Source organism: Nerophis lumbriciformis, linkage group LG12 (assembly GCF_033978685.3).
Source record: "Nerophis lumbriciformis linkage group LG12, RoL_Nlum_v2.1, whole genome shotgun sequence".
In the NCBI taxonomy this organism is placed as follows: Eukaryota; Metazoa; Chordata; class Actinopteri; order Syngnathiformes; family Syngnathidae; genus Nerophis; species Nerophis lumbriciformis.
The window spans coordinates 33,962,856-33,988,631 of record NC_084559.2 but is presented as its reverse complement, the minus strand read 5'-3'; the positions used below and the strand labels follow the sequence as shown (position 1 = coordinate 33,988,631).

The 25,776-nt window shown below is 38.3% G+C and overlaps 1 protein-coding gene across 2 annotated transcripts in view; it reads left to right on the top strand.

Moving 5' to 3' along the window:
• Window positions 1–24,466, top strand: part of tbx5b (T-box transcription factor 5b) — a 47,259-nt gene extending 22,793 nt beyond the window's left edge. For both annotated transcript variants that reach the window (XM_061986440.1, XM_061986441.1), the window contains 3 exons: window positions 7,325–7,416; window positions 14,890–15,140; window positions 21,362–24,466. In XM_061986440.1, coding sequence (XP_061842424.1) covers window positions 7,325–7,416; window positions 14,890–15,140; window positions 21,362–21,870 — 852 coding nt within the window. In that variant the 3' untranslated portion in view covers window positions 21,871–24,466. The remainder of the gene's footprint in view (window positions 1–7,324; window positions 7,417–14,889; window positions 15,141–21,361) is intronic.
• The last annotated feature ends 1,310 nt before the right edge of the window (window positions 24,467–25,776 follow it).

Genomic DNA, 25,776 nt, shown 5'->3' with positions numbered 1-25,776 from the left:
GAGAATCACTGTCCTAAATCATCTAGCCAACTAGTCTTTATTTTTTAACAGAGTTTGGATCACCAGTAAAATAGGATAACATGTTATAAAGCTTAATACTGCTCCACTGACTTGAGTCATAAAAGTATCAATCAAAATGGATTTTAAAAAGCAATAGCAAATAAACATACTGCCAACATGGGGAAAGTTACACGAATGCGACAAACAACATCGCAGTGCATTCTGGGACTTGTAGTGCATATAAAGATGCTAACTGGCCAATTTTTCTATGTAAAATAAAAGTGCATCATGTTTCTCTGTAACTCAGTGTTAGAAAACAGTTTGAAAATAATATCAAAATGTGTTATAATTAGATTAGATTGTTTTACTAATTTCACTACTGTATCAGTTGAGCATGTTTTTGGCCAAAACAGTCAGAAAATACAGTTCGCTTCTCTTTCTTCCCCTCCATTTATCTGCTTTCTTTTGTATTTCAAGTTATTACATATATGTATTATTGCATTTGAAACAATTGTATTGTTGATAATAGAGGTTTTTATTGTTATTATTCATTATCAATAGTGCTTTTTCTATTGGTATTTTTATTGCTCCATTTCTAGTGCAATAATGTTCATTGTCATTTCTGTGTTATTAATATTTACTTCACTAACTGCTTCTTTGCTATCACTTTTCGTATCGCATTTGTACATATTGTATTTGCTGATGCTGTTCTGTTGTGGTTGTTATTGTTATTGTTGTGTTTGTTGTTGTTGTTGTCTCTCTGTCTTATCCCCCTCGTCCCTGCAATTTCCCCTTCTGTCTTCCTTTTTTTTTTCTTTCTATCGCCTCCTGCTCCGGTCCGGCTGTGCCAAACATTAATATAAATCCATTTAATAAAGTCAAATACAAATAAGGCAACAAGAGAAGTATCCGACACTTCTCTTTTGTAAAGTAAATCTGTACAGCAAATATGGTCATCTACATCAACAATATGATTTGCCTGAGTAGCTGGAAAGGACAAAAAAAACAGTGTCATTCAAAAAAAAAAATTGCCACCACTTTTACTGATTTAGGTTTTTACTTACAATTAGTTCTTCTTTTAAGTTTAAAATATAAATTCATAAAAATAAAAAATAAATGCATAAAATCACTTTTTGGAAAACAACCCTAAATAATAAAAATACTTTGTTCTTCATGTACTTTTCAAATCACAACATTTCAGCAGGCATTTAAGATGTTTTGATGCAGTTAGTCCATACACATACAGTATAAACCGTTGTTGTGCCCACACAAAATTTCTCATCCTAACTGGCATTAACTCTACAGAGATGGTCAGCTACAGACTCATAATAGTTAAAAATATGCAACTAAAATATATATTTTTAAAGTTTTATATGCACACATGAAATTAGTTCAACTTCTACACAAACCTACAAAAAACATTTTCACTTTTACATTCCTGTGAGGATGTCCATTTGCATGATATCCTAGCTTCTTGTCCAAACCGTAACCATTATGACAGGGTTTCTCGTCCCCAAATCTACACTGTTCTTGACCCACTTCTAACATTAGAACAAAGCCTTGACCAAAATGTCCGCACCCCAAAGTGTCCAGCTTTCCCTGGAGATCACAAACATTTTTTTTGTTTATATTATGTATGTCCATAAAGTCTATTATCATTATCTTTGCTAGTGTGTAATTACTGAACTACGTTTTGGCGAGCATTTCTGAAAAAAATGTGTGTGTGCGCGTGTATGTTAGAGCCAGGGTGTGGGTGTGAGAGTGTCACTCTGTAATGGCTTGCTTCTTTCCCTTGATCTTGGCTTATGCATGTTACACTCAAAACACAGATCACTGAGGCCTAAAGTCCCTTTGCTAATTTGCGTTTCACATGATTGCTATACCAGTCAATAATATTTGAATTCTAAAAGTCATAAAAACCTGCGATGAGGTGGCGACTTGTCTAGGGTGTACCCCGCCTTCCGCCCGATTGTAGCTGAGATAGGCTCCAGCGCCCCCCGCAACCCCGAAGGGAATAAGCGGTAGAAAATGGATGGATGGATGGATGGAACTCACTTAATATCCACTATTGCTTGAAATTGCTGGTAATATCTTCATTGCAGAAATTGAAGCAGAATGTGTACTACATAATTATATTAATCTGAGTGCTCTCCAGTTATTGTTTTTTAATCAGATTAATCACACATTTGAATTTGGATTAATCATGATTAATCACAAGTTATTACTTGCTTGCTTGCTTAATTTAAATTAACATTTTGTCCAATATTTGGACAAAATGCAATTTTATTGTCAGAATATCATTCAGGAACATTTTTTAATTGTTTTACATGAATGCGTATCATTTATTTGCTCAAAACTTGGTAACAGTTTTATATGAAGTCCAGTCAAAGTGTACTTAGTCATGAAATTTGCCACCCAGCACACCAGTCAGTCTTCTTACTCATTTGTGCACTGACATATGCATTGACCTAATCACTGACCATATATTTATCATTTATTAGTGGTCATTTACACAAATACATGTACACTAGATTTGATGAGATGAGCTCATGTTTGTATAGAATTGTCATTCCAAGTGTGTATGGTATGCTACTATTTGCATGAGACAAGTTACATTAAGGAAGATCACTGTTCGAAAAGGAGTGGGAAGAAACATCCATCCATCCATCCATCCATTTTCTACCGCTTGTCCCTTTCGGTGTCGCGGGGGGTGCTGGAGCCTATCTCAGACACATATCTTATTTTATTTCAATCTTTATTTATTTATATAGCCCTAAATCACCTAAATGGTGGTGAATATCAGGTCATTCTATCAATAACATTTTTAAAATAAGGATTAATCTAATATTATCTGTAATTAACTTGCAATTTTAGAAAAAATAATTTAGAAAAGTAATTAATTACAGTTACATTCCCAAAAGAGTAATTTAATTACTAGCAAAATTGTTCTTTTACAGATGGAATTGATTACTAGGGAAAGTAATTAAAGCGTTACTTTTTCAAAAAATGTTCTTATATCTTGTGTATGCAGTTGAGAGACGTTTCATGAGAGAAGAGTGCGTGCCTTTAAAAGGCATTGCCAAGTGACGTGGCGTCAGTGACGGCGCGCTCATTGGCTGAGTCAGCTCAGCATTGGTAGTCTGCCGACTGGAAGGGGATCATTGACAGCCGTGCCTGATTAATTTTTGAAACTAATAGTTAATAAAATGATTGAACGTGCGTCAATGGCTGTGTCCCTTGTCCACAAATGGGTGTTTGTAGGATTATTATTGTTGATTATTTACACTTTATTGAACGTTCATTATTCCCCTGTTGTAGAAGTAGCGCGTGTGTGTGTGTGTGTGTGCGTGCGGTGGCTGCCTGTAGCACTGGTAAAGAGCTACTTCCTGAAGTGAACTTGCTGGGATTCTAAAGCTGTCATGTCCGCATCAAAAGTAGCGTGCTACCTTACAGCAAACGTATCAGTAACAGCTTTGTAACGTACATAAAAATAATTAACTGGGTTACTTGTTACTAGAAAAAGTAATGGAGTTATTAAAGGAGAACTGCACTTTTTTGGGAAATTTGCTGTTATGTACTGAGAAGGGAAGGAGGTGACAACCCAGGCAGAACTGCGGTTTACAAGGTTTATTTATACCTTTGATGAGTACGTGGGGTGTGTATGCTATTCTAAGTGAATGGATGTCGACGATGTGTGGAATTAATAGTGTAAGTGTTACCAGGGGTTGTTGTCTGTGAGTGTTGGATGTATCCTTCGTCAAATCAAGGGGGCAAGGCGAAAAGGCAGTCCGTAAACAGGCAAGGGGTCGAGGGTAGGACCGAGGCAGTGTAGTCCGTGTCCGAGCAGGGGTCAAGGATCGAGGAAGGCAGTCAGGGTCACACTGCAGAAGACAGAAGGGACATGAACGAGGGAGACACGGAGAAAGCACAGAGAAGGCGAGCAAAGCACAAGGGAGGGAATGCCAGACGTGATGCTTACGGGGAAGATGAACGACGTTCTGGCAAAGGTTCCTCGGGTCCGCTGGTCTTTATGCTGCTCCCTCTCATCAGGTCCAGGTGCGTTGATTTGTGATTGCATGCAGGCTTGTCTCTGCGTGGGCGTGCTGCGCTCAGCGCGAGCAGGGCCGTGTCTGAGAGCGCTGCCAGCGGAGGTGCCGGCAGCACCAACTGTCGAGGAAACGCAGGTTCGAGCCCGCGTCGTGACATTTGCCTATCGTTCACAATCATTATGAAAGACATGACGACGGATGGATTTTTAAAAATGCATTCTAAATATTAAATAAATGTAACTAAAAGTCCGCTTACTGCACTTCATTGTCGGCGATAAATAACCATTCAAAAAGCACCAACGATACTCTATTCACATTTCATGACTTGAATACTAACCAAGTATTAGTGACATTGTTGTTATAAGTGCTAACACAGACAAACTATTTAAAGCGGCGACGTGATCTCTTCCGTGTCTCCCTATGTTTAGATCATCGAGTGGTCTGCTGTTTCCTCGCTTCTTTTAATTTTCCTGAGGGAACTCTCCTGAAGGAATCAATAAAGTACTATCTATCTATCTATCTATCCTTGCTCCCTGTACGTTTATTTTAGATCATAAATCATGCCTCTCACCTGAATGAATTAAAAAAAAAAATTAATCCGTCGTGATGTCTTTCGTAATGATTATGAACGATATAGGCACAAGTCCCCCCAAAAAGTGCAGTTCCCCTTTAAGGCCGTTATTGTGTAACACAATTTTTCCGAACACTGTAAACTTGTAACTTTTCACAATTAAACACCGATATATTTTGTAAATCAATCATAAGTATACTTTAGAGTTTTTAATACTATCAACATGGGACTGCACAATATGTTTGCTTTATGCAAAAATGTTTATTTTTTAACATTATACTTTTTTAAACAGCTCAACAGAAAATGGACAAAAACACTCTTACAGACATTCGCTCACTCTCTCACAAATGCGTACCACTTCTGACACAGGCTTACTTTAAATACAAACCTGTTATGAATGACAATTTTTTTTTTAAACCTGGCGTGGTTCAGCACCTTCTCCAGCTCAGCTGAGTGTGTGGCCGTGTCAGCGAAGTGCCTCTCCTCAGTCTTCATAACGTCATTTTGAGCTGCCCTTTGTCCTCCTCAATAATAATCGACCACAAAATTAAAGCTGTCGTCACCCATTTAGCTGCTGAAAGTTGTAGTTGTCCATGCTTTTTCCGGCCTGGTCTTCCTTTGGCGAGGGGGAGAAGGGCTCGCTGCATAGGCTGGCAGCTAGCAAGTGGCATTTGAGACTTGACTTACTCGGGTGATAACTCAACCCGCAGTGAAAGTAGAAGGAAACAACTTTAGTCTTTTTGAGAGAGCCACCTGCCAGAAGCTAAAGTTGCCATTTATCATATACTTTTCTTGGTCCATTTTGAATGCTGTTGCGTTTTCCCACGCTATGGTATGGACCAAGGGTCACACAGGATGTGCACACGGGGTAATGGCATGTCAAAAAATTTGGCATTGTTAAAGGAAATGTTCTTTTATTCGTTATGGCGTTAACTATGACAGCCCTCGTGTAAATGTAAGATGTTATTTGTAGGAGTATACCCATTCATACCAATTTTGGTAACACTTTAGTATGGGGAACATATTCTAAGTAACAAAGACTGAAGTTATTTGGACACTAGGGGAACATGTTCTAAGTACCCTGACCCCAACACTAAACCTAACCCTAACCTTATTGAGGGAAGACTCTTAGTTAATGGCTTACTGGTTGTATAATAAGGTCATACAGAATAAGGCATTAATAAGTACTTAATAATGACTCATTAAGAGCCAATATGTTACTAATTTGCATGTTAATAAGCAACTAATTAATGGTGAATATGTTCCCCATACTAAAGTGTTACCCCGATTTTTATACCGTATTCCGATACGATACTGATATTGGAGACCTGAGTATTTGTAAGATAGCGGTATTAATGCGATATACTGTATATATCCTGTATATATTGTACATATCCGATGCTTTCTAATATGCTTCTGCATTGGAGACTTTGTAAATATAAGTAATGTGCAACTATAATTATTTGAATCTTGTTTATATTGACAAATGTTGTGTTTAAGACTGCAATATTGTTCAATCAACGAGTATGACACTTATTAGCTTGTGTGTTATTGTGTGCTTAGCTGTTGTGTAGCTGCTAGCCTCTAGTAGCCTATAGCCTACCATGTTTACATTGTGTAAATGACTTAATTAAAATACAAGATAAGACCAGCCTTGTGTGCTTAATGGAGGAAATTTGATGTTAACTGGCTATCCAGCTTAGCACAAATGCCTGCTCAGTAGCCTTGTGGTTAGAGTGTCCGCCCTGAGATCGGTAGGTTGTGAGTTCAGACCAAAGACTATAAAAATGGGACCCATTACCTCCCTGCTTGGCACTCCGCATCAAGGGTTGGAATTGGGGGTTAAATCACCAAAAATGATTCCCGGGCGTGACCACCGCTGCTGCTCACTACTCCCCTCACCTCCCAGGGGGTGAACAAGGGGATGGGTCAAATGCAGAGGACACATTTCACCACAACTAGTGTGTGTATGACAATCATTGGTACTTTAACTTTAACTTAAATAAATGTATCGGAATCTTATATCGGAGATTTTGGAAGCCGACATAATCCGATACGTTGTTTTGTTTTGTAGTGGGATACCACTAGTTTGTATTTTCGGCAATAGCAGTTTGTTGAAAGAGGTCATTAAATTACGATATATATTTTTCTTGGATGTGCTACTATAAACCCGTTCTCAAACAATGGCAATAAAACGATTCTGATTCTGATTCTGATTCTGATATATACCTGCTCAGCATGTAGTTGCCATATCAGTATTATCTTCTAATCTAAGATTTCAGATCTAAACTGGTGTCACTGTGTGTGCAGTTCGCCTTCGTTCTGCTGCCAAACACACGCTTCTCCCCTTGAGAAAAGTTTGAGGACCCAACATCAAAGCTCTGGACCTCTAAAAGCTTTGGCCCTGAAAATGCTTAAACCTGGCGACTGTTTGGCTAAACAGTTTATTCATTGTCAGCTGGCGAGAACACTGTCCTCTCCGTCAGGAACGTCAGCGGCTGAGGAATGTTGGCCGAGCAGAGCTTTAGCAGGGCAGCTTTTAACATCTACGGGGCCCCTGCTAATAATAAACCATTGACTTTCATTCGGCAGAGAGGAGGTTTAAAAGGGTCTGGTGTGTCTGTGTGCATGTATGGCGCTTTGGATGTGCTGCGCTTTAATGTCGGCGCAGGTCTATAAAAGAGCTCCTTTGTTTTGTCCTCAGATTACCCAGTTAAAGATAGAGAACAATCCCTTTGCAAAGGGCTTCAGAGGCAGTGACGACAACGAGCTGCACCGCATGGCCAAACTGCAAGGGTGAGTACACTCTTGTGTGTATGTGTGTGTGTGTGTGTGTATGTCAATCAAATCACATCAAGATCACTGTATTCAACCGTGCAATGCTTTGCCCTTCCAGCTGCGGTTTTACAATTACGGTACCCTTGTAAAGAGTCTATAAATACATTAATAAACAAGTTAAAAGCAATTAGTCAGTTTTAACTTAACAAAAAAGGCATACATTATTTTCATATTGTTGCAATTATCAACCACTTTATAGCAAAATGTAAAGACAACTTTGATAGACAGGTGTATGTGTGTGCGTTCTTTTTCGTCCTGCATGACAGCAGTTTGGACTTTATATGAAGCTCTAAAGATCTTATTTTTATTCTCTTCAGCGGCATTAGACAAAAAAGTCCTGCTTTATTTGGCAAGCAATTAGTCAATTTGGCTCTTTTTATCTGCTGACTTATAGGCTTGATAAGACATTAACAAAATGATGACTCACCAATTCCTAAAACATTTACAAACCCTTGATTCGTGCACTCTTGTATAAAACACGTCTCTTGAATAGGCAACTGGGCCTTATACCGTATTTTTCGGACTATAAGTCGCAGTTTTTTTCATAGTTTGGCCGGGGGTGCGACTTATACTCAGGAGCGACTAATGTGTAAAATTATTAACACATTAGCGTAAAATATCAAATAATATTATTTAGCTCATTCACGTAAGAGACTAGACGTATAAGATTTCATGGGATTTAGCGATTAGGAGTGACAGATTGTTTGGTAAACGTATAGCATGTTCTATATGTTATAGTAATTTGAATGACTCTTACCTTAATATGTTACGTTAACATACCAGGCACGTTCTCAGTTGGTTATTTATGCCTCATATAACGTACACTTATTCAGCCTGTTCACTATTCTTTATTTATTTTAAATTGCCTTTCAAATGTCTATTCTTGGTGTTAGATTTTATCAAATACATTTGCCCAAAAAATGCGACTTATACTCCAGTGCGACTTATATATGTTTTTTTCCTTCTTTATTATGCATTTTCGGCCGGTGTGACTTATACTCCGGTGCGACTTATACTCTGAAAAATACGGTATTCGGATTCTCTCGGATACGTCCAAATTTTTAAACATCGATTCCAATTTTCAGCGCTCAGTCTGCCAACCGGAAGAATTAGGTGGCATAGAGGCGGCTGGAAAGTAACTGTTTATCTCCATATACCTAGTGGCGTCGCTCCACAATAATCCTCCATTGGCACAAATAGACTGCAGTTCTGAGGTTACATTATCATGTTTAACACAGTAAACTAGTCGTAAAGTTTAAGAAGTGTGAATGGAAGCATTTTACAGCAGAAAGTAAGCAGCTATTAAGAGAAAATTAACAAATAGATTAATTAGATAGTAGGTTGAGAGTCTAGAGAGAGGATAATATAAAAATAACTGTTGGGCTGCTCTGTTACTATCAAATGGCCACTGCCAGGAATATGTATTTTCTCAAAATCTTTTTTTTTGTCGTTTTTGTTGATCTTTACAAACAAAGAGAATAATTCCCTGGACACAGTATAGTCAATAGCACTCACCATAAATACATTTAAAAAAAATATGGTTTATCCATACGGTTGGTATTTATTGGCACAATTTCGGCAGCATCAACCCTAAACTGAACAATACTCGGACATGTGTAAATGTTTTTTTATGAGGTTTTTGAAAAATAAACTGAAACTTTTGGGAAAGTTCACACCTGTGGAAAGAAACATCATAACATTTATATTCAAGTTCAAAGGATTATTATTTATACTCCTTGAGAATAGCCCCGTAGTAATTTTTTTGCACATTTGCTAGTCAATCGGCCACCAATCAGTATCGTACAATTTTCTTGAAAAAACGCATGATCGCCATTGCTGATTAACCCCTTTCAATGCAAATCCCCTCTAGCTGATACTGTATTTATTTTAAGTCCCCCGGCTGACAAACTAGCAGCTAATTGTCTATCTCCATATAAAGTGTGAAGTCACTCCCCTAAGTTAATAATAAGTTAAAGTTAAAGTACCAATGATTGTCAGACACACACTAGGTGTGGCGAAATAATCACTTCCATTACGGAAAACAAACTGCATTTCTTAATATCCTAAATGTAATTATCAGGGATGAGCGGTCAGGGTAGGCATCACTTGTCGTGATGGTAAGAAGAAAAAAAAGATAAAACCATAAAATAAAAATAATTTGTCCATTCAACTGTGTTATAAATGTATTTTCTGTATGATTAAAATCGCTTAACATTTCCTTGAGTAAAAATCACTAAATTTGCCCACAAACTGATAATGAGGATAATGAGTACTTACGCTTCACCTCTTTACATGTGTGTGGAATAGAAGGAGGACTAGTGCATGGCTAACTGTTGGCCTGCTTGCACAATGTCGCGAAAATAATGAATTAATTTCTAGTTCTTATACTGTACAATCCACAGCCTGTTTATTGTTTTTAATGTAAGCGTGACATGATTATTCCTGATAATCCGGAACTGGAGGTTTAAGTCCTCCTATGCCAAAGCAGTACTGGGAGAAGTGGGGACGCTCGAGCTAGCAGATGCTTGTCTCTTTATTTATAACAAATATGGCATTTGAAATACAGGAAACCAGCATTTGTGGGTCTTTTTAGTCAGATGCAAACAAATTTGTTTAACTGCTTTAAATGAAATGAAATGGAATGAATGAATGAATAAACTAATGCGTCCACCAATAGGATTATATACATATATCCAAAATCAAATACTTCTCTCAACTGGTCTCTAAGACATAATTAATGGGATTATTCTAAGGATATGTTTAGGGAGAATAGATAGTGCTGTTTCAGATGCAAATACAGAAAGGTTAGAAACACTCCAAATATTTAATTTATTTAATTAAAACGAATGGGACCAAAAAGTATTTGACGACATTATCAAACACTTTTTGGTCCCATTTATCATATCATAATATCATTATCATAAAATTTTTATGAAAGTGAAAGCCCAGTTAAAAATGATTAAGAGAATATGAATTTAAGTTAAAAAAAAAAAAGAGAAAAAAATGCCTCACCTGGTTTAAAGGTCACTGATCATTATCAATTATTATGACGAGGCTAAATAGGTAATACACTGAGAGCAAGCTAGGAGCAGGCATGTTAATATCTAAGCTATAGCTAGAAACAAGAGAAGAAGTAAGTGCTTAGTAAACTTTAAGAAGTGTAGATGGTACCATGTTACAGAAGAAAGCAAGCAGGTATTTACAGGAAAAAAACAAGTACCGTATTTTTCGGACTATACTGTAAGTCGCAGTTTTTTTAATAGTTTGGCCGGGGGTGCGATTTATACTCAGGAGCGACTTATGTGTGAAATTATTAACAGATTACCGTAAAATATCAAATAATATTATTTAGCTCATTCACGTAAGAGACTAGATGTATAAGATTTCATGGGATTTAGCGATTAGGAGTGACAGATTGTTTGGTAAACGTATAGCATGTTCTATATGTTATAGTTATTTGAATGACTCTTACCATAATATGTTACGTTAACATACCAGGCACGTTCTCAGTTGGTTATTTATGCGTCATATCACGTACACTTATTCAGCCTGTTGTTCACTATTCTTTATTTATTTTAAATTGCCTTTCAAATGTCTATTCTTGGTGTTGGGTTTTATCAAATAAGTTTCACCCAAAAATGCGACTTATACTCCAGTGTCACTTATATGTTTTTTTCCTTCTTTATTATGCATTTTCGGCCGGTGCGACTTATACTCCGGAGCGACTTATACTCCGAAAAATACGGTAGATTAATGCAAGTCTATAGAGAGGATAATATAACAACAATTGTTTTTCTGGGGAGTTGGAATTTCCGAGTTCCTGATCGGAAGTTTCAACTGGAACACATCTCGAGGTCGGATTTTCTACTCAGAAAGTCTGAGCGTTATGCTGCGTTCCATTTACCTCGGAAGTTGGAAGTCTGAGCTGGGAATGACGTTACACGGGAGTTGTGAGCGTTCCAGTTACGATGTCGGAAATCAAGGAGGCCACATCCACGAAAGCTATTTTTGCCTTGTCGGAATATAAACAATTTATGAAAAAATATGCACTCCTGCAACTTTCAAACACGGTGGCTGAGGAGGAAACACAGATGCTATTGCTAGCGCGTACAGCGTATACACCACATGAAACAAATGTAGTTGGCACTACAGTGACGTTACCATATAAAAGGTACAACAATACATCGTATATTGCTGATTTACTGCGACACAAACTCATCAGAAGTGCTTATAACGGATAATATAGAAGCGGATATTATTGTTTACATCTGGAGCAGCCATCTTTGAAACGAACTTGGGGGTGATGAGAATTTCCCTGTCGGAAAACCGACGTCGCAGGGCGTTCCAGTTGAAATTTCGACTAGGAACTCGGAAATGACGACTTCTCAGTACAAATGGAATGCACCTGGTGCATGTGTTGGTTAGAAGTTATGTTTGAATACATTTTTATTGCTTTTTTCGCATTATCTCAGGATTTTAAGATTATTACTGTCATATTGAGTAAAAAAACTACTTTTTATGTTTGCAATATTAAAAAATTCATATGTTTCGAGTAAAACTCACAAAGATACATTTCTCCAGGCAATACTAGCCATTTTGCATGTGGGCTTTAGGAGTTATTTTTAAATAACTGTCATATTGAGTGTGACAGTATACTGTCATTATGTGTAAAACCACATTTTTGTATTGCAAACCTTACAAAAACAACTGATTCTAGTAAAACTCACACAGATTCAAAATTACAGGCATTATTAGACATTTTGTAAGTTTGGTTTAGGAGTTGTGTTTGAATACATTTGTATTGCTTTTTTCGCATTATCTCAGGATTCTAAGAACATTACTGTTATAATAAGTTAAAAAAACTGCTTTTTGTTTTTGCAATCCTTAAAAAAGCATATGTTTCGAGTAAAACTCACAAGGATGCATTATTTCAGGCATTTTTATTCTTTTTTCACATGTACTTTATAATTAAATAACTGTCATATTGAGTGTGGCAGTATACTGTCATAGCACTTCTGATTAGTTTTTGTCACAGTAAATGAGCCATATACAATGTATTGTTAAACCTTTTATATAGATTAACGTCACAGTTGTGTAAACTACATTTATTTCATGTATTTGTTTCATTACGCTCTTTACATAGTTTCTTCTTCATCCACCATGTTTAAAGGTTGCAAAAAGAGTGCACATTTCCTCGTTAGTTGTTTATATTCAGACAAGGCAAAGACAAAAATGGCTTTCGCGGATGTGGCCATCTTGATTTCCGACATTGTAACTGGAACGCTGACAACTCTGATAACGTCATTCCCAGCTCCGACTTCCAACTTCCGAGGTAACTGGAAGGCAACAATTCTCACCACGCCCGAATTGGCTTAAAAATGCTGCTCTAAATGTAAAAAATAATATAAGCTTCTGTAATATACATTATCAGCACTTATGATTTTTATTTTATTTTTTCCTGATTAGTTTTTGTTACACTAAATCCGCCATATAGGATGTATTGTTGGACGTTTGTAAATGGTAACGTTACTGTGGTGTAAACTAATGTTTTTTTTCATGTAGTATAAATGTTCTACATCGCTAGCAATAGCGTCTGATTGCTCTTCATCCACCGTGTTGCAGAAAGAGTCCATATTTTCCCATAAGTTGTTAATATTCAAACAAGTTAAGTGAAGGAATAGCTTTTGTGTGTGTGGCCATCTCGATTCCCGACCTCGTAACTGGAACACTCAGAACTCGGCTGTGTATTCCCAGCTCCGACTTCCGAGGTAAATCGAACGCATCAGCAGTATACAACACGTAATAGGAGGGCGGCTCGATCCATAACTTGGTGGTGTCGACATGAAGGGTATAGTATCTGTATATGATCGATACTATAGTGATTAGATCCTTATTTTTATTTTCTCAAAATAATCTTTTTAATAGTTTTTCCAATCCACTTTATTTATATAGCACATTTAAACAACAAAATGTTTCCAAAGTGCTGCACAACAATATTAAACACAATTAAAAACAATATAAAATAAATATGATTAAAAACAATTTCAAAAGGGTAAAACCAATTAAAACAGTAAATAGAAATCAAAATTTTAAAAACACAGAGGACGACAGAGGTTTTTGTTAATGTTTACAAATTTTGCGAATAATTACCCTGGACACAGGAGGACTTTGAATGCAAAATAAATATTTCAATGAGTAGTAATGTTTGCTTTTGTTTAGTTTTTGTGTACTATTGACTTTGTGTCGCTCAAACAACTGAATGCAATAAAAGAGACTAAAGAAGTAGTTTAAATGTGTGCTAATATTGTTAAACTGCCAATAGCACTCACCATAAATAAATGGCGTTCTCACTCATGGATTTCCGGAATTGGCAGCATAAATCCCTGATCGGAACATCCCTATTTTTGACACTGACCCTTAAAAGAATCGTTGGGAACCAGAATCCGAACTGGGAACGGAAATCGGAACCATACTCGCCCAAATTCAAACAATGCCCTACCCTGCTCTTGAACAAAGCTAAATAAAAAGCAACTAGATCATGCTGAGTAAAAGTGAATGAATGGTGTTAATAGGATGATCTAAGAGTCTTACAGATGTGGCTCCAGATCTGCTTGGCTCTCTTACTTTTGCAGGTGTGTCAGGGTAGGACTGTGTGTGTTCACTGAAAGATCCATTGTTTGTGTGCGAGAGAACTGACACATTCAAAGGATATTTTCCTCTTCCTCCTCCTTCTTCTTTTCCACTCTGTTATGATGTCGTACATATGGCGCGAGCGTGCATGTGTTGGGTTGAGCTAAGTGGTAAAAAAAAAGATCTAAACCGCCGGCACCTGAAGGCTGAGCTTGACCCGAAAGCAGGTCTGCAGCATTAACACAACAACACAACGTGTGATGCCATTCTACTGCTTGTCAATCGCACTGTCACTGCTCATCAAGTTCCTGGCGCCCACTATGGCTGCTGCAATCGTGAAAAGCAGTTTGGAGGATTTTTGCAGGCCAAAAGAAAATAATGTCACTGGGGGTGCTGCGCTGTGCAATGCAGTGCACCACCCCCCTTTGTTATTGTGCTGCGTTGGTTTGGAGACGGGCCTATATCTGAAGTGACACATGGCTGGATGTTTATTTTTAGAACAGCAAATTATCTCACAGCGGCGCTGGCCGTGTTTGAGCGTGCGTGTGTCTGCTTGTGCGTGTCACGATCTCAGCGCCAGTCAGCGAGATGTGGCCCGCTGTCCCCTACATACCACAGAGTTCACCGGGAGGGCTGTGTTTACAGAGGGAGATCAGCGCTGAAAGGACGGAGAAGGCCTAAGTAGACTTGAAAGAAAAGATCGAAAAAGAGAGCGAGTGAGGGCACGGCAAAACAGGAGCATGTACGGTAGAAGCTAATGTAGTGAAATCCCTGTAATCTAGTCTTGTATTCATTTTGCAGTAAGGACTACCCCGTGGTCCCTCGCAGCACTGGCCGCCAGAGATCATGCCCCACTGGGAGTCCCTTCAGTGGGGAGATCCAGCGTCTGAGGGGCTCACCCGACACATCCGGATCGCCCTACAACTGTGAGAACGGCCTTAGTAGCAGCAGCAGCCCTCAGACCCTGCTTGGTGCTCCGCCCACTCAATACGCCTTGTCTCATCCTCAGCATGTCCAGCAGCCTCAGCTTTACCACTGCACCAAGAGGAAAGGTAAGAGGGACTATTGAATGTACACCAGGGATATTCAACTGTTTTGGGGGCACGTTTCCAGAAAGCTATTAGTCTTATTTTGTATATTCCTGAGAACCGGCGTCCTCTACTCAACCTTTTTTCAGTGATGTACCCCTTGTGAACATTTTTTTAATTCAAGTGCCCCCTAATCAGAGCAAAGCATTTTTGTTTGAAAAAAAGAGTTAAAGAAGTAAAATACAGCACTATGTCATCAGTTTCTGATTTATTACATTGTATAACAGTGTAAAATATTGCTCATTTGTAGTGGTCTTTCTTGAACTATTTGGAAAAAAAGATATAAAAATAACTAAAAACGTGTTGAAAAATAAACAAGTGATTCAATTGTTGAAAAATAAACAAGTGATTCAATTATAAATAAAGATTTCTACACATAGAAGTAATTATCAACTTAAAGTGCCCTCTTTGGGGATTGTAATAGAGATCCCTCTGGATTCTAAACATTTCTTCACAAAAAAAGAAATCTTTAACATCAATATTTATGGAACATGTCCACAAAAAAATCTAGCTGTCAACACTGAATATTGCATTGTTGCATTTCTTTTCACAGTTCTTTTTGACAGACATTTTAGTGAGAAACCTGAGCTTGTGCTTCACTGAGTTTATGAACTTACAATCATATTTTGTTGAAGTATTATTCAATAAATATATTTATAAAGGATTTTTGAATTGTTGCTATTTTTAGAATATTAAAAAAAAATCTCACGTACCCCTTGGCATACCTTCAAGTACCCCCAGGGGTACGTGTACCCCCATTTGAGAACCACTGCTCTACAGTAGTAGTTTTATTTTTGTCTATTTATTTTGTCAGAGTTACAGGAGCCCTCATCTGTTTTTTAGGACCTTATTCAAAAATGTGAGTCTCTCACTAGATTTTAGAACTAAACCCGCGGGCCACCATTTGAATAGCCCAAATGATGAAAAAGAGAGGACCTAAAATGGAACCTTGAGGAACACCACTAGTATAACTATGACTATACTGACTGCATCTGAAGTACACAAGTTACAGCAACACCTTGGTTACATAAATCACCTTAAGAAAAACATTGTAACTGCCAAAAAGGAGAGGACTTAAAGGGGTGCCGTGAGGAATCCCAAGTATGGACCCGGGTGTTCTATGTTGGTTTATCAAGGTTGTCAATGTGAGGATCTGCCAATGTGTGTACAGTGGTTCAAGTTCCTCTGTACAACTGGAGCACTCTAGTGTTTTTAGGAATGTCCCACTTCGGGGCCGGTATGGTGTCATTCCCGGGCTAGATTTGGCCCCCGGGTCGTCAGTTGAATAGCAAACAACACTGATGTACACCCTCAACAAAACATATGTCTCTTTAGCTGCAATGATGCAAAGTCCTAAAAAGATCCCCCCTTAAAATTACTGATTGTTATTTTCTGACCTTTAAACCTTTAGAAAAGGCATGGAAACTCTGCTTTAGAACATGCTTGTACCTTTTTTTTTTTTTTTTTAGCTTTGGTGGAAAAGGTACAATACAAATAGTGTTGACCTATGAGTCCACTAATTAGCCCTTTTGGGATACATTAAAGACAGAAATTGACTCATTCCTCAGTCTCGAGCTTTTATAAGAAACATATGGGAGCACACGTGGATTTTCTTTTTATAGCAATTCTGTAAATATTTATTAGTGGTACTAGTAGGTGTTCCCACTTTAAAACAGACTAATAAAAATATTGAGACTCAATAATGTCATCTCCTTGGCTCTATATTTATGTCATTAAGTTTCTGCCTTGCTTTTAAATGTTCATCTGTCTTTTCTTTGCTCGGTGATAAAAGCTAACACAAAAAAATTACCAGATCCATAATAAATGAGTAAAATACATGATTTTTTTAGAATAGGTGTTGATGTTGATCATGAACTATACATGTGTTTTACGCTATTTCTGTGTTGCAATATAACTTTGAAACTGGAAAATCAAGTTTTGATGTTGAATATTGAAAAATACATCATTGTATTCACTCTGGTACCGGTAATTATTTTTAACAAATTATTTCTTTTTTGTGACGAGCTGGGATATAATCAACTACACGTTCCAAAATGAACCCAATGTCACTTATAATAGCAAATTTGGCAACGATGGTTTTACTTGGTCTTATTGTACACAACTATGGTGCGTTCAATGATGGCTAAATAAAGTCGAAAAGTAAACGCTCAGCAAAGCAGAATGAAACAAAACGACATAAACCATAGACGTGGGAATCTTTGGGCACCTCACAATTCGATCCAATTTTCGATTTTTGGGGGGATGATTCGACTCCGAATCGATTCTTGATTCAAACCGATTCACGCAATGTATTATTTGGTATAGTAAAAATAACAAAATATCTTAAAATAAGTTACAGGTTACAAAACCTCCTTTTGGTTGCTGACATATACACGCAGAGAGTAAACATAGAGATGGCCGAAAAATGTTTTAAAGTTTTTAAAAGTGTATTCTAAAAAATAAATTTTAATTAAAAAAAATTATAATTAAAATTATGAATCATTTTAAAATTGAAATAAGTAAGAATTTTTTTTTTAATATCGTTGATAAATAAGAGACAATGAGATATTATCAATCTATCAATAGCACTTTTCATACATATAAAATGTAGCACAAAGTGCTGCATCACACTTCAACATCTCTAACATGTAAATGTTGCCTCTTTGCGAGATCAGAATTCCAAATGAAAATCTTAATTGCCTTACCCTGGATAAATAAAAGTGAAATAAATATAAATAAATAGGCAGTGACGATGCCGGTGTGTTGCTAAATGTTTATACACCACATTACCCAGCCTAGTGCTGTTGACAGGGACCGGAAGCACACGTTGGTGGATGACAATTATAACGTTTGAGTAATAAAGAGTTAATATACAGTAGAGCTCGAGAGGGCACGTGATTTCGCAATGCATTGTGGGGCCACAGTAGCCATTTTTGTTGGCCAAAGCTTTTGTTTACATGGCTGTACTGTATTAAAATGAATCGTCCATCCATCCATCCATCCATATTCTACCGCTTGTCCCTTTTGGGGTCGTGGGGGGGTGCTGGAGCCTATCTCAGTTGTACATGGGCGGAAGGCGGGGTACACCCTGGACAAGTCGCCAACTCATCGCAGGGCCAACACAGATAGACAGACAACATTCACACTCACATTCACACACTAGGGCCAATTTAGTGTTGCCAATCAACTTATCCCCAGGTGCATGTCTTTGGAGGTGGGAGGAAGCCGGAGTACCCGGAGGGAACCCACGCAGTCACGGGGAGAACATGCAAACCCCACACAGAAAGATCCAGAGTCTGGGATTGAACTCAGGATTACTCAGGACCTTCGTATTGTGAGGCACATGCACTAACCCCTGTAGCACCGTGCTGCCCTTAAAATGGATCGTACAAAATAAAATAAAAAATAAGGGAACCATACCGAGACAAACTGTACCCTTTTCTAAAGGATTGCTACCTCGAAAAAAATAAGTAAAATTGATGAAATTGATCCATATGAGCAAGAGATTTGGGTAATCTTCCGCCATTGTCGAAGCCAAACTCATCTATATCTCGTCAGTGTAGTAGTTTTTATACCGGTGAATAATTTCAGAGTCTGTTAAGGTTCATTGTCCTTTGTTCAAATTGCGCATCATCTTCATCACTTATGTGTTCGAGATGGAGTAAGGGTGCCCAGCCTTATTTCATCAGCAGGTTTACCTGAAAAAAACTACTACTACACGCTACTATATTAACACAGAATTTATAATTATACTATTGATTTTAATCGTATTCAATAATTATATATAACCTACTTACAGTTTACAACCCTATAAATTGATATGAAAACGTGTGTTAATCACAAAGATTATTATCATGGCTTAGGTCAGGCTGATTAGAAAACTAAGCTCTAATCAATTTTAAAGCAAAGGAAGGGACTCTTAAAAAAACGATAAAAAATAAATTTGCAAAGGAACTAAATTAATAATAAATAATAAGATGTTTCTTAAGTAAACTGTCAATAAAATTAAAATACAAAAGAAAACACAGCTTCAGCACTTTAGTCATAATTTTTGCGCTTAAGACACTTCTCTATGACTTTAGCTCCAGACGTATTCTCTTTGTTTGATGTTGTCATTACTGCCACAAGTGGTGGAAAGGGGTATTACAACTGAGTACCACCGCGGCCCATACGGACAACAGCTGAGAAACAGATTTATTTTGGCGACCCTCTAGAGGGTGCTCCGGGCCCAAAAATGGTTAAGAAACACTGCACGAACATGTACCAGGTGATGGCGTTAAAAGTCATTTTTGATTGTCTCACAGCTGCTACACAGGCTATCTGCCGTCTTTTTATCAGATCATTAACCCAAGTTTTTCGGCTTTGCTTTCACGCTGAAAATAAGAAAAATCTCACCAAATCCTTTTTTTCTCCTGGAGCAATCATGACAATGTTTGTGGCAGTTAATGATGCCACCTGCTGCGCTGTTGAACTTGTACAAGAAAAGAGACTTGCATTCAGACGTGGAAATAAGCGATTCAGAGGCCCACAAGACCTACAATGCATTGGGTTTACTACGTCACACTTTCAGGCCCTATATTGTTACACGTTGATGTTCCTGCTTAGTCTACACAAGAAACAAACATTTAGATTAGACAGGCAAAAATGTGTAGCGTCATGTCCGGCTCATGTCCCGCCCATTAAATATGTGTGGTGGTCAAGCTAGCTCTGTTCTCAATGGATACGAGGCGACATTTAGCTTTTCCCGAAGAAAAAATGCCCTATGCTTGTGTTGTTTTCGGCTGTACGAATTGTTCAAATCGCAAAAAGTATAAACGTTTCTTCAGAGTTCCTTGAGAGGTAATCGAAAAGGGCGGAAGAGTGTAAATTTTAGAACACGACGATGAGAAAAGCATGCAGCTCACACTCCAATCTAAGGGAGCAGAGTCGAAGAATGCATGCGTTTGCGGTGATCACTTTGTTGAAGGTTTGTTTGATATATTTTTAACATTTATTATTCCCCAGTTAAATATTATATTGATATTATTTTTATTTCTTAAATGCATGTTTGCTACGAGTTTTTCGAAAAGCACCAACTCATCGAGTCTAAATAAAAGAAAGCAAATGTGAGCAAAACCTAAAAGAGTTAAGTTTTTACCAAAGGCAACGATCACAAATGAAGCTTTCAGCACATACACAATATTGACAACTATAGTTGTATTTGGATAAAAACAGGGGGAAACACGCTACTCGTAAACAGCACGCGCAATTGCTACAAAACTCAGTAGACACAGAGTGAAATCATGAAATGCAACCTTACCCGTGCAAAAACGAGGCATATTTATCCGGGATAGTCTTGATACCAATTTCCTTGACCCAGCCACACACAAAAACGTTGTAGACCTTCATGTTTTTCCAAGTTTCCATCTATTTTGTCATGTAGAATGGTGTCTGGAGCATAATAGTTTGATATGTCTGAGAACGTGACGACGTATAATCACTGATATCACTCTTGATCAAGTATATGGATTTATTCCATTGCATAGTTAGATTTTTTTGCTCGTATCTGCTTTTTGCAGGAAGATTTAAGCCTCTTTTGTACTCAGATAGTTCGCACGCTGCTTGATGTACAACAGCCATCTTGGCTTGGTTGACCACCGCTGGTTTTCACTTCCACGAAGAAGTCACGTGTCGTAATACAAGCAATTGGTCAAAGTTGCGAGGCCGAACATAATTTGCGGGAATTGGCGCCATCGTGGCATCGCAAATTCCTGGAAGGACAAACTAATGCTAGTTTTTAGTTTTGGGGTCAGCATATTTCTCCTGCTCCTTTGCAATCTGTTTATGAGTGCTGCACACCAAGAGTTAAACACTATGGAAGCACAATGGAAGCATAGAAGAGTTTCCTGAATACAATAAAGTCTAAGCCTGGCAAAGTGTGTTTATGTCTAAATTCCCCAAGAAGACAAAGTATCTGCCATAAGCTCAGTGCCATCTCCATATAATGCGTGCAGTCCATTAGGATCAGCCCACCAACATGAATCAAGCACTCTTTATTTTTCTGCCTCAGTAAATGTCAAGCTGCAAAACCAATGCGGTTTTCTTTTATGTGCACATTTCGGGCCGAGCTCGGCAATAAAACGTCTTTTAAAGTAGCGGTAACTTTCTCTGTGCTGATTTAATGTCATAACATTTTCTCCATGCAGCGGAGGACAACTGCTCTTCGGGAACCCGCCAGTTCAAGAGAGGGTTCCCTGGTAGCTCACCGGGCCCTGGCGAGTCCTACTATCACGCCTCCTCGTTCACCCCCTCGCCCCTGCTGCTCACTGACGCCCCCTACAGCTCGGACATGAGCCAGCGCCAGGCGTGCATGTTTGCGGGCTCCGAGGGCCGAGTCGACGAGCGCGGCTGTGCGTCCTGGTCGTACGGCGCCATGACTCCTGTGGAGCCCTACCCGCCGTACGCCCCCTACAGCTCCAGTCCGCAGGGCTCTCGACTCAGCGCCGTAGCCCACCACGGCTCTCCGCCGCTGGGGGAGCCTGTTTCTCACGACCTCTACCAGAGCCAGAGTGCCGGGAACGCTCACAGCAGGCAGCTCAGCCCGCCTCTCCACAGAGAGTATCCTCGTTTCGCCCCCAACCTGTCCCCCCCGCGCTATCACTCATTAGAGACGCACATCCGGTGCGGCGTTCCCGAATGGAGCGCCGCCTCCTAAAAGACGCTGCACTCCGCAGGGACTAACTCCACCACCTTTGTGTCATCCTGTGCCGTGCCAATTGGTCCAAAGTGTCCCTCCCGTGTGCCGCATGGAGCGGCACTTCATTAAAAACTTGGACTTCCAAATTTGAGCAGCACAAGGAACATCAAAGTCGTGTTTTATTGTCTTTCTGTAACCCAAAGACTGATGTCAACCAAATGTTTTGCACTGTGAGACCCGTTTCAGACCAAACCCTGAACAGAACCAGGCTGGTTTTTTCCCCCTCTACTTTGCGTCATTGTCAAAGATGTAAATTGTGACCCACCGTCAGACTTTTATGGACCACAATAATCTCACAGCAAAAGCCCCTACGGGGAGTTTTTTTTTGTTAATCTTTAGTGGAGCAAAGCACATCCAGGACGCAGAAAAGGCATAAGTTGTGTGTGCGTGTGTGCGTGTGTGTGTGTTCTTGTATTTTTACCCTTCTTGAGACATCAACAACGAAAAGAGAATTTAGAGAATATCTCATTTGTACCCCTGGTGGTGAAATCTATCAACATTAAGGATTTTTCAAATTGACTGTGTGTTGGTATTAAAAGTGCTCCCCCTCTGGTCAACATATGTAATAACAAGTGTGTCTAAGAAATTGAAATGCGCCCCCTTTGGCCAAAATTAATTAAAAAAATAAAAATAAAAATCTATATAAAGACATACTGTAATAACTTCAAATAAATAATGAAGATTAAAAAACAATTACAAACCAAAAATGTTTTTAAAAAATAACTAAAAGCTTACCTTTTTTTTATATGTGCATAGTATGTATATATTATTAATGTTGTAAATACAAATCTCTATATATCTAGAAAGGGTGGTCCTTAAGAGGTAGGCATTTTTTGGAGGTCTCAAGAAGGTAACAAATACAAGAATCTCTCTGTGTGTGTGTGTGTGTGTGTGTGTGTGTGTGTGTGTGTGTGTGTGTGTGTGTGTGTGTGTGTGTGTGTGTGTGTTCTCGTATCCCAATCCTTCTTGAGACATTAACATAGAAAAGTACCTTCCATATGAGGACCGGTAAACAAGTTAGAACCGAAATCATGGTCCCAATACGGAAAACCATTGCATCTAATAGAGAATGTCTCATTTGCACCCCTGGTGGTGGTCTATCAAAATTAAGGTGGTCCCAAAAAAGGAGGGATTTTTCAAATTGACTGTGTGTTAATATTAAAAGTGCTCCCCCCTCTGGTCAACATATGAAATAACAAGCGTGTGTAAGAAATTGAAATGCGCCCCCTTTGGCCAAAATTAATTTAGAAAAATAAATAAATATGTATATATAGACATACTGTAATAACTTGAAGTAAATAATGAAGATTAAAAACCAATTACAAACAAAATATTCAGAAAAAAAATTAACTAAAAGCTTACCTTTTTTTATATTTTCATAGTATGTATATATCATTAATGTTGTATATAAAAATCTTTATATATCTAGAAAGGGTGGTCCTAAAGAGGTAGGCATTTTTCGGAGGTCTCAAGAAGGTAAGAAATACAAAGATGTGTGTGTGTGTGTGTGTGTGTGTGTGTGTGTGTGTGTGTGTGTGTGTGTGTGTGTGTGTGTGTGTGTGTGTGTGTGTGTGTGGCCCTGTAAAGGCTGTGTCAGCTCGACTCAAGACCGCTCTGAGCTCATTTGCAATGAGACAAGCAGAAGTAGCTGCAGGCACCAGCGAGATAAACACTTTGTTTAGATCGTGCTACAGGCGGAGGGACCTGTAAATACACTTCCCACTGCATTCTGGGTAAATGCACATCTCAACATCACGCATCTGTCACCGGTGTCCTCTCCGTCACCCCCCACTAGCCAACCAATCATCTTGAGGGCCAACTCCGCCCTCGTCCAACAAAGCTGACCAGTCCGAGAGCTAAAGCGCGGTGAGTTTTCATGACATGTTTTTTGTTTTTGATGTTCTGTGTTGACCTTTGACCTGTGAGAGTTGCAACACAGTGCTGTAAATGAGATATTTGATCCACTCAGGTAAATATAAGTTTATTATTATTAGTCTGTTATTAGGCACCCTAATTGGCCCCTGTTATTTGCACATAATAGTTCATAGAGGAAAGTCATTTCCTGTCACATCTGGATAGTATTACTTCCTGCCGCCCGTTAAAAGGACAAAAGGACAAACCGTGGCTCTGTGGAATATTGAAGCAAGTTGAGATTTTTATTTTTTTGTAGCCATTTTCTAACATTTCCACCCTGGTTTTATATGCAGTAACATGAGAAGGTGCTCAGTTTGCAGAGAGCAAACCCTCATCATTCCTTAGTGTGTGTGTGTGTGTGTGTGTGTGTGTGTGTGTGTGTGTGTGTGTGTGTGTGTGTGTGTGTGTGTGTGTGTGTGTGTGTGTGTGTGTGTGTGTGTGTGTGTGTGTGTGTGTGTGAGATGGTGCGAAAGTTTTTGTGTGTGTGTGTGTTTTATAGTATTTATTACTCTTGATTTGTTGTCACTCTTGTGAAACAAGATGCTGTTGTGTTGCGATATGTCTTCAAAATTGGGTCCACCCTCTATTTCCACATGGTGTTAAATAGCTGTGGTAAAATTGTATGTTGAATTGGATTTATATACAGAACTGAATAAAGTTTTTCAGAATTTTGGTAGCGGTTGGTTGCAGTTTGGTTCTTTATGATTATGTTGACATGTCTGCAGAATTTTGCAAACATACACACACATTTGTTATGTTTACATGCAGGCACTAAAAAATAATTATTGCAAGGATTTACTGGTATTTGAAACCAGCTTTTTAAAGAAACACCTTATATAAAAATATAATATATCAGTATATATTATATATTGTATATATAATATGTAAATATTACATATATGTTGTATTTTATATTGCTACTATGGTACATTTTTGGTCTACTTTTTACCTGCATTATCCTTTCCATCCTTACCCTTTCCATCCTTTGAAACTGAGCTACCGTGTGGAACTATTTCCCTTGTGGATCAAAAAGGTTTGTCTAAGTCTAAGTCTAAGTGTATTGACTTTTTCAAGATGGAATGAACATATGTAAATTTGTTTAAAAAATATACTTTTTTTTTCTTTTTTTTTACAGAAAGTGCCATCAAATTCAATATAAAGTTGCCAGAATATGAATGAAATGATCATATAATCTGTCATTATTCACTTAAATATGATTATGAATATGTTAACTTTCGTAAAGTAGAGATTGACATCGTATTCTCATCCATGGATAATACAAATCATAATAATGTGATTATCTAATTATTGTATCATCTGGGAGTAAGTCTCCCCCTTTCTCTAAAACCTAGTGGTGGCTCTGTTTCTAACGTTATTTGAGGGTCCTTGAATGTACCACAGTTACGTGCACAGAGGTGCAAAAGTCTAATTTTTACATAACATTCTCCTACTGCCACACAAGTATCATGTTTTTATATTTATTCTGTTCCAAAATGCTGGTGCTCAGTGGAAATGCCTAAAGGTGAGTGTTGTAGGGCCATTTGCGAACAAGTCAAATCTTTTGAACCGGCTCTTTTATGTGACCGACGAGAACCAATTCGCAGTTGCGGGGGCCTTTCATTAGGGAGCCGTTTTTTATGCACATTCAGATGCAACGCCAGCAACTTTTATTCTAGTTTTATTTACATAAGCACATTTTATTGTATACATTTTGGATGCGTTTTGCTCAAAAGCTCTTGCACTACAAAGTTGTTTGCATTAAGAGGAAATTCTAAATAGGGATGTTACTTTCAAAACACGAGGATATGGCACCATCTTAAAGAATCGTTACAAAAAAAAAAAAAAAAGTCAATATTTCTGATAATTCTCACTGGGCATCTGGTCAGGATGCCACCCGATCGCCTCCCTAGGGAGGTGTTTAGGGCACGTCCGACCGGTAAAAGGCCACGG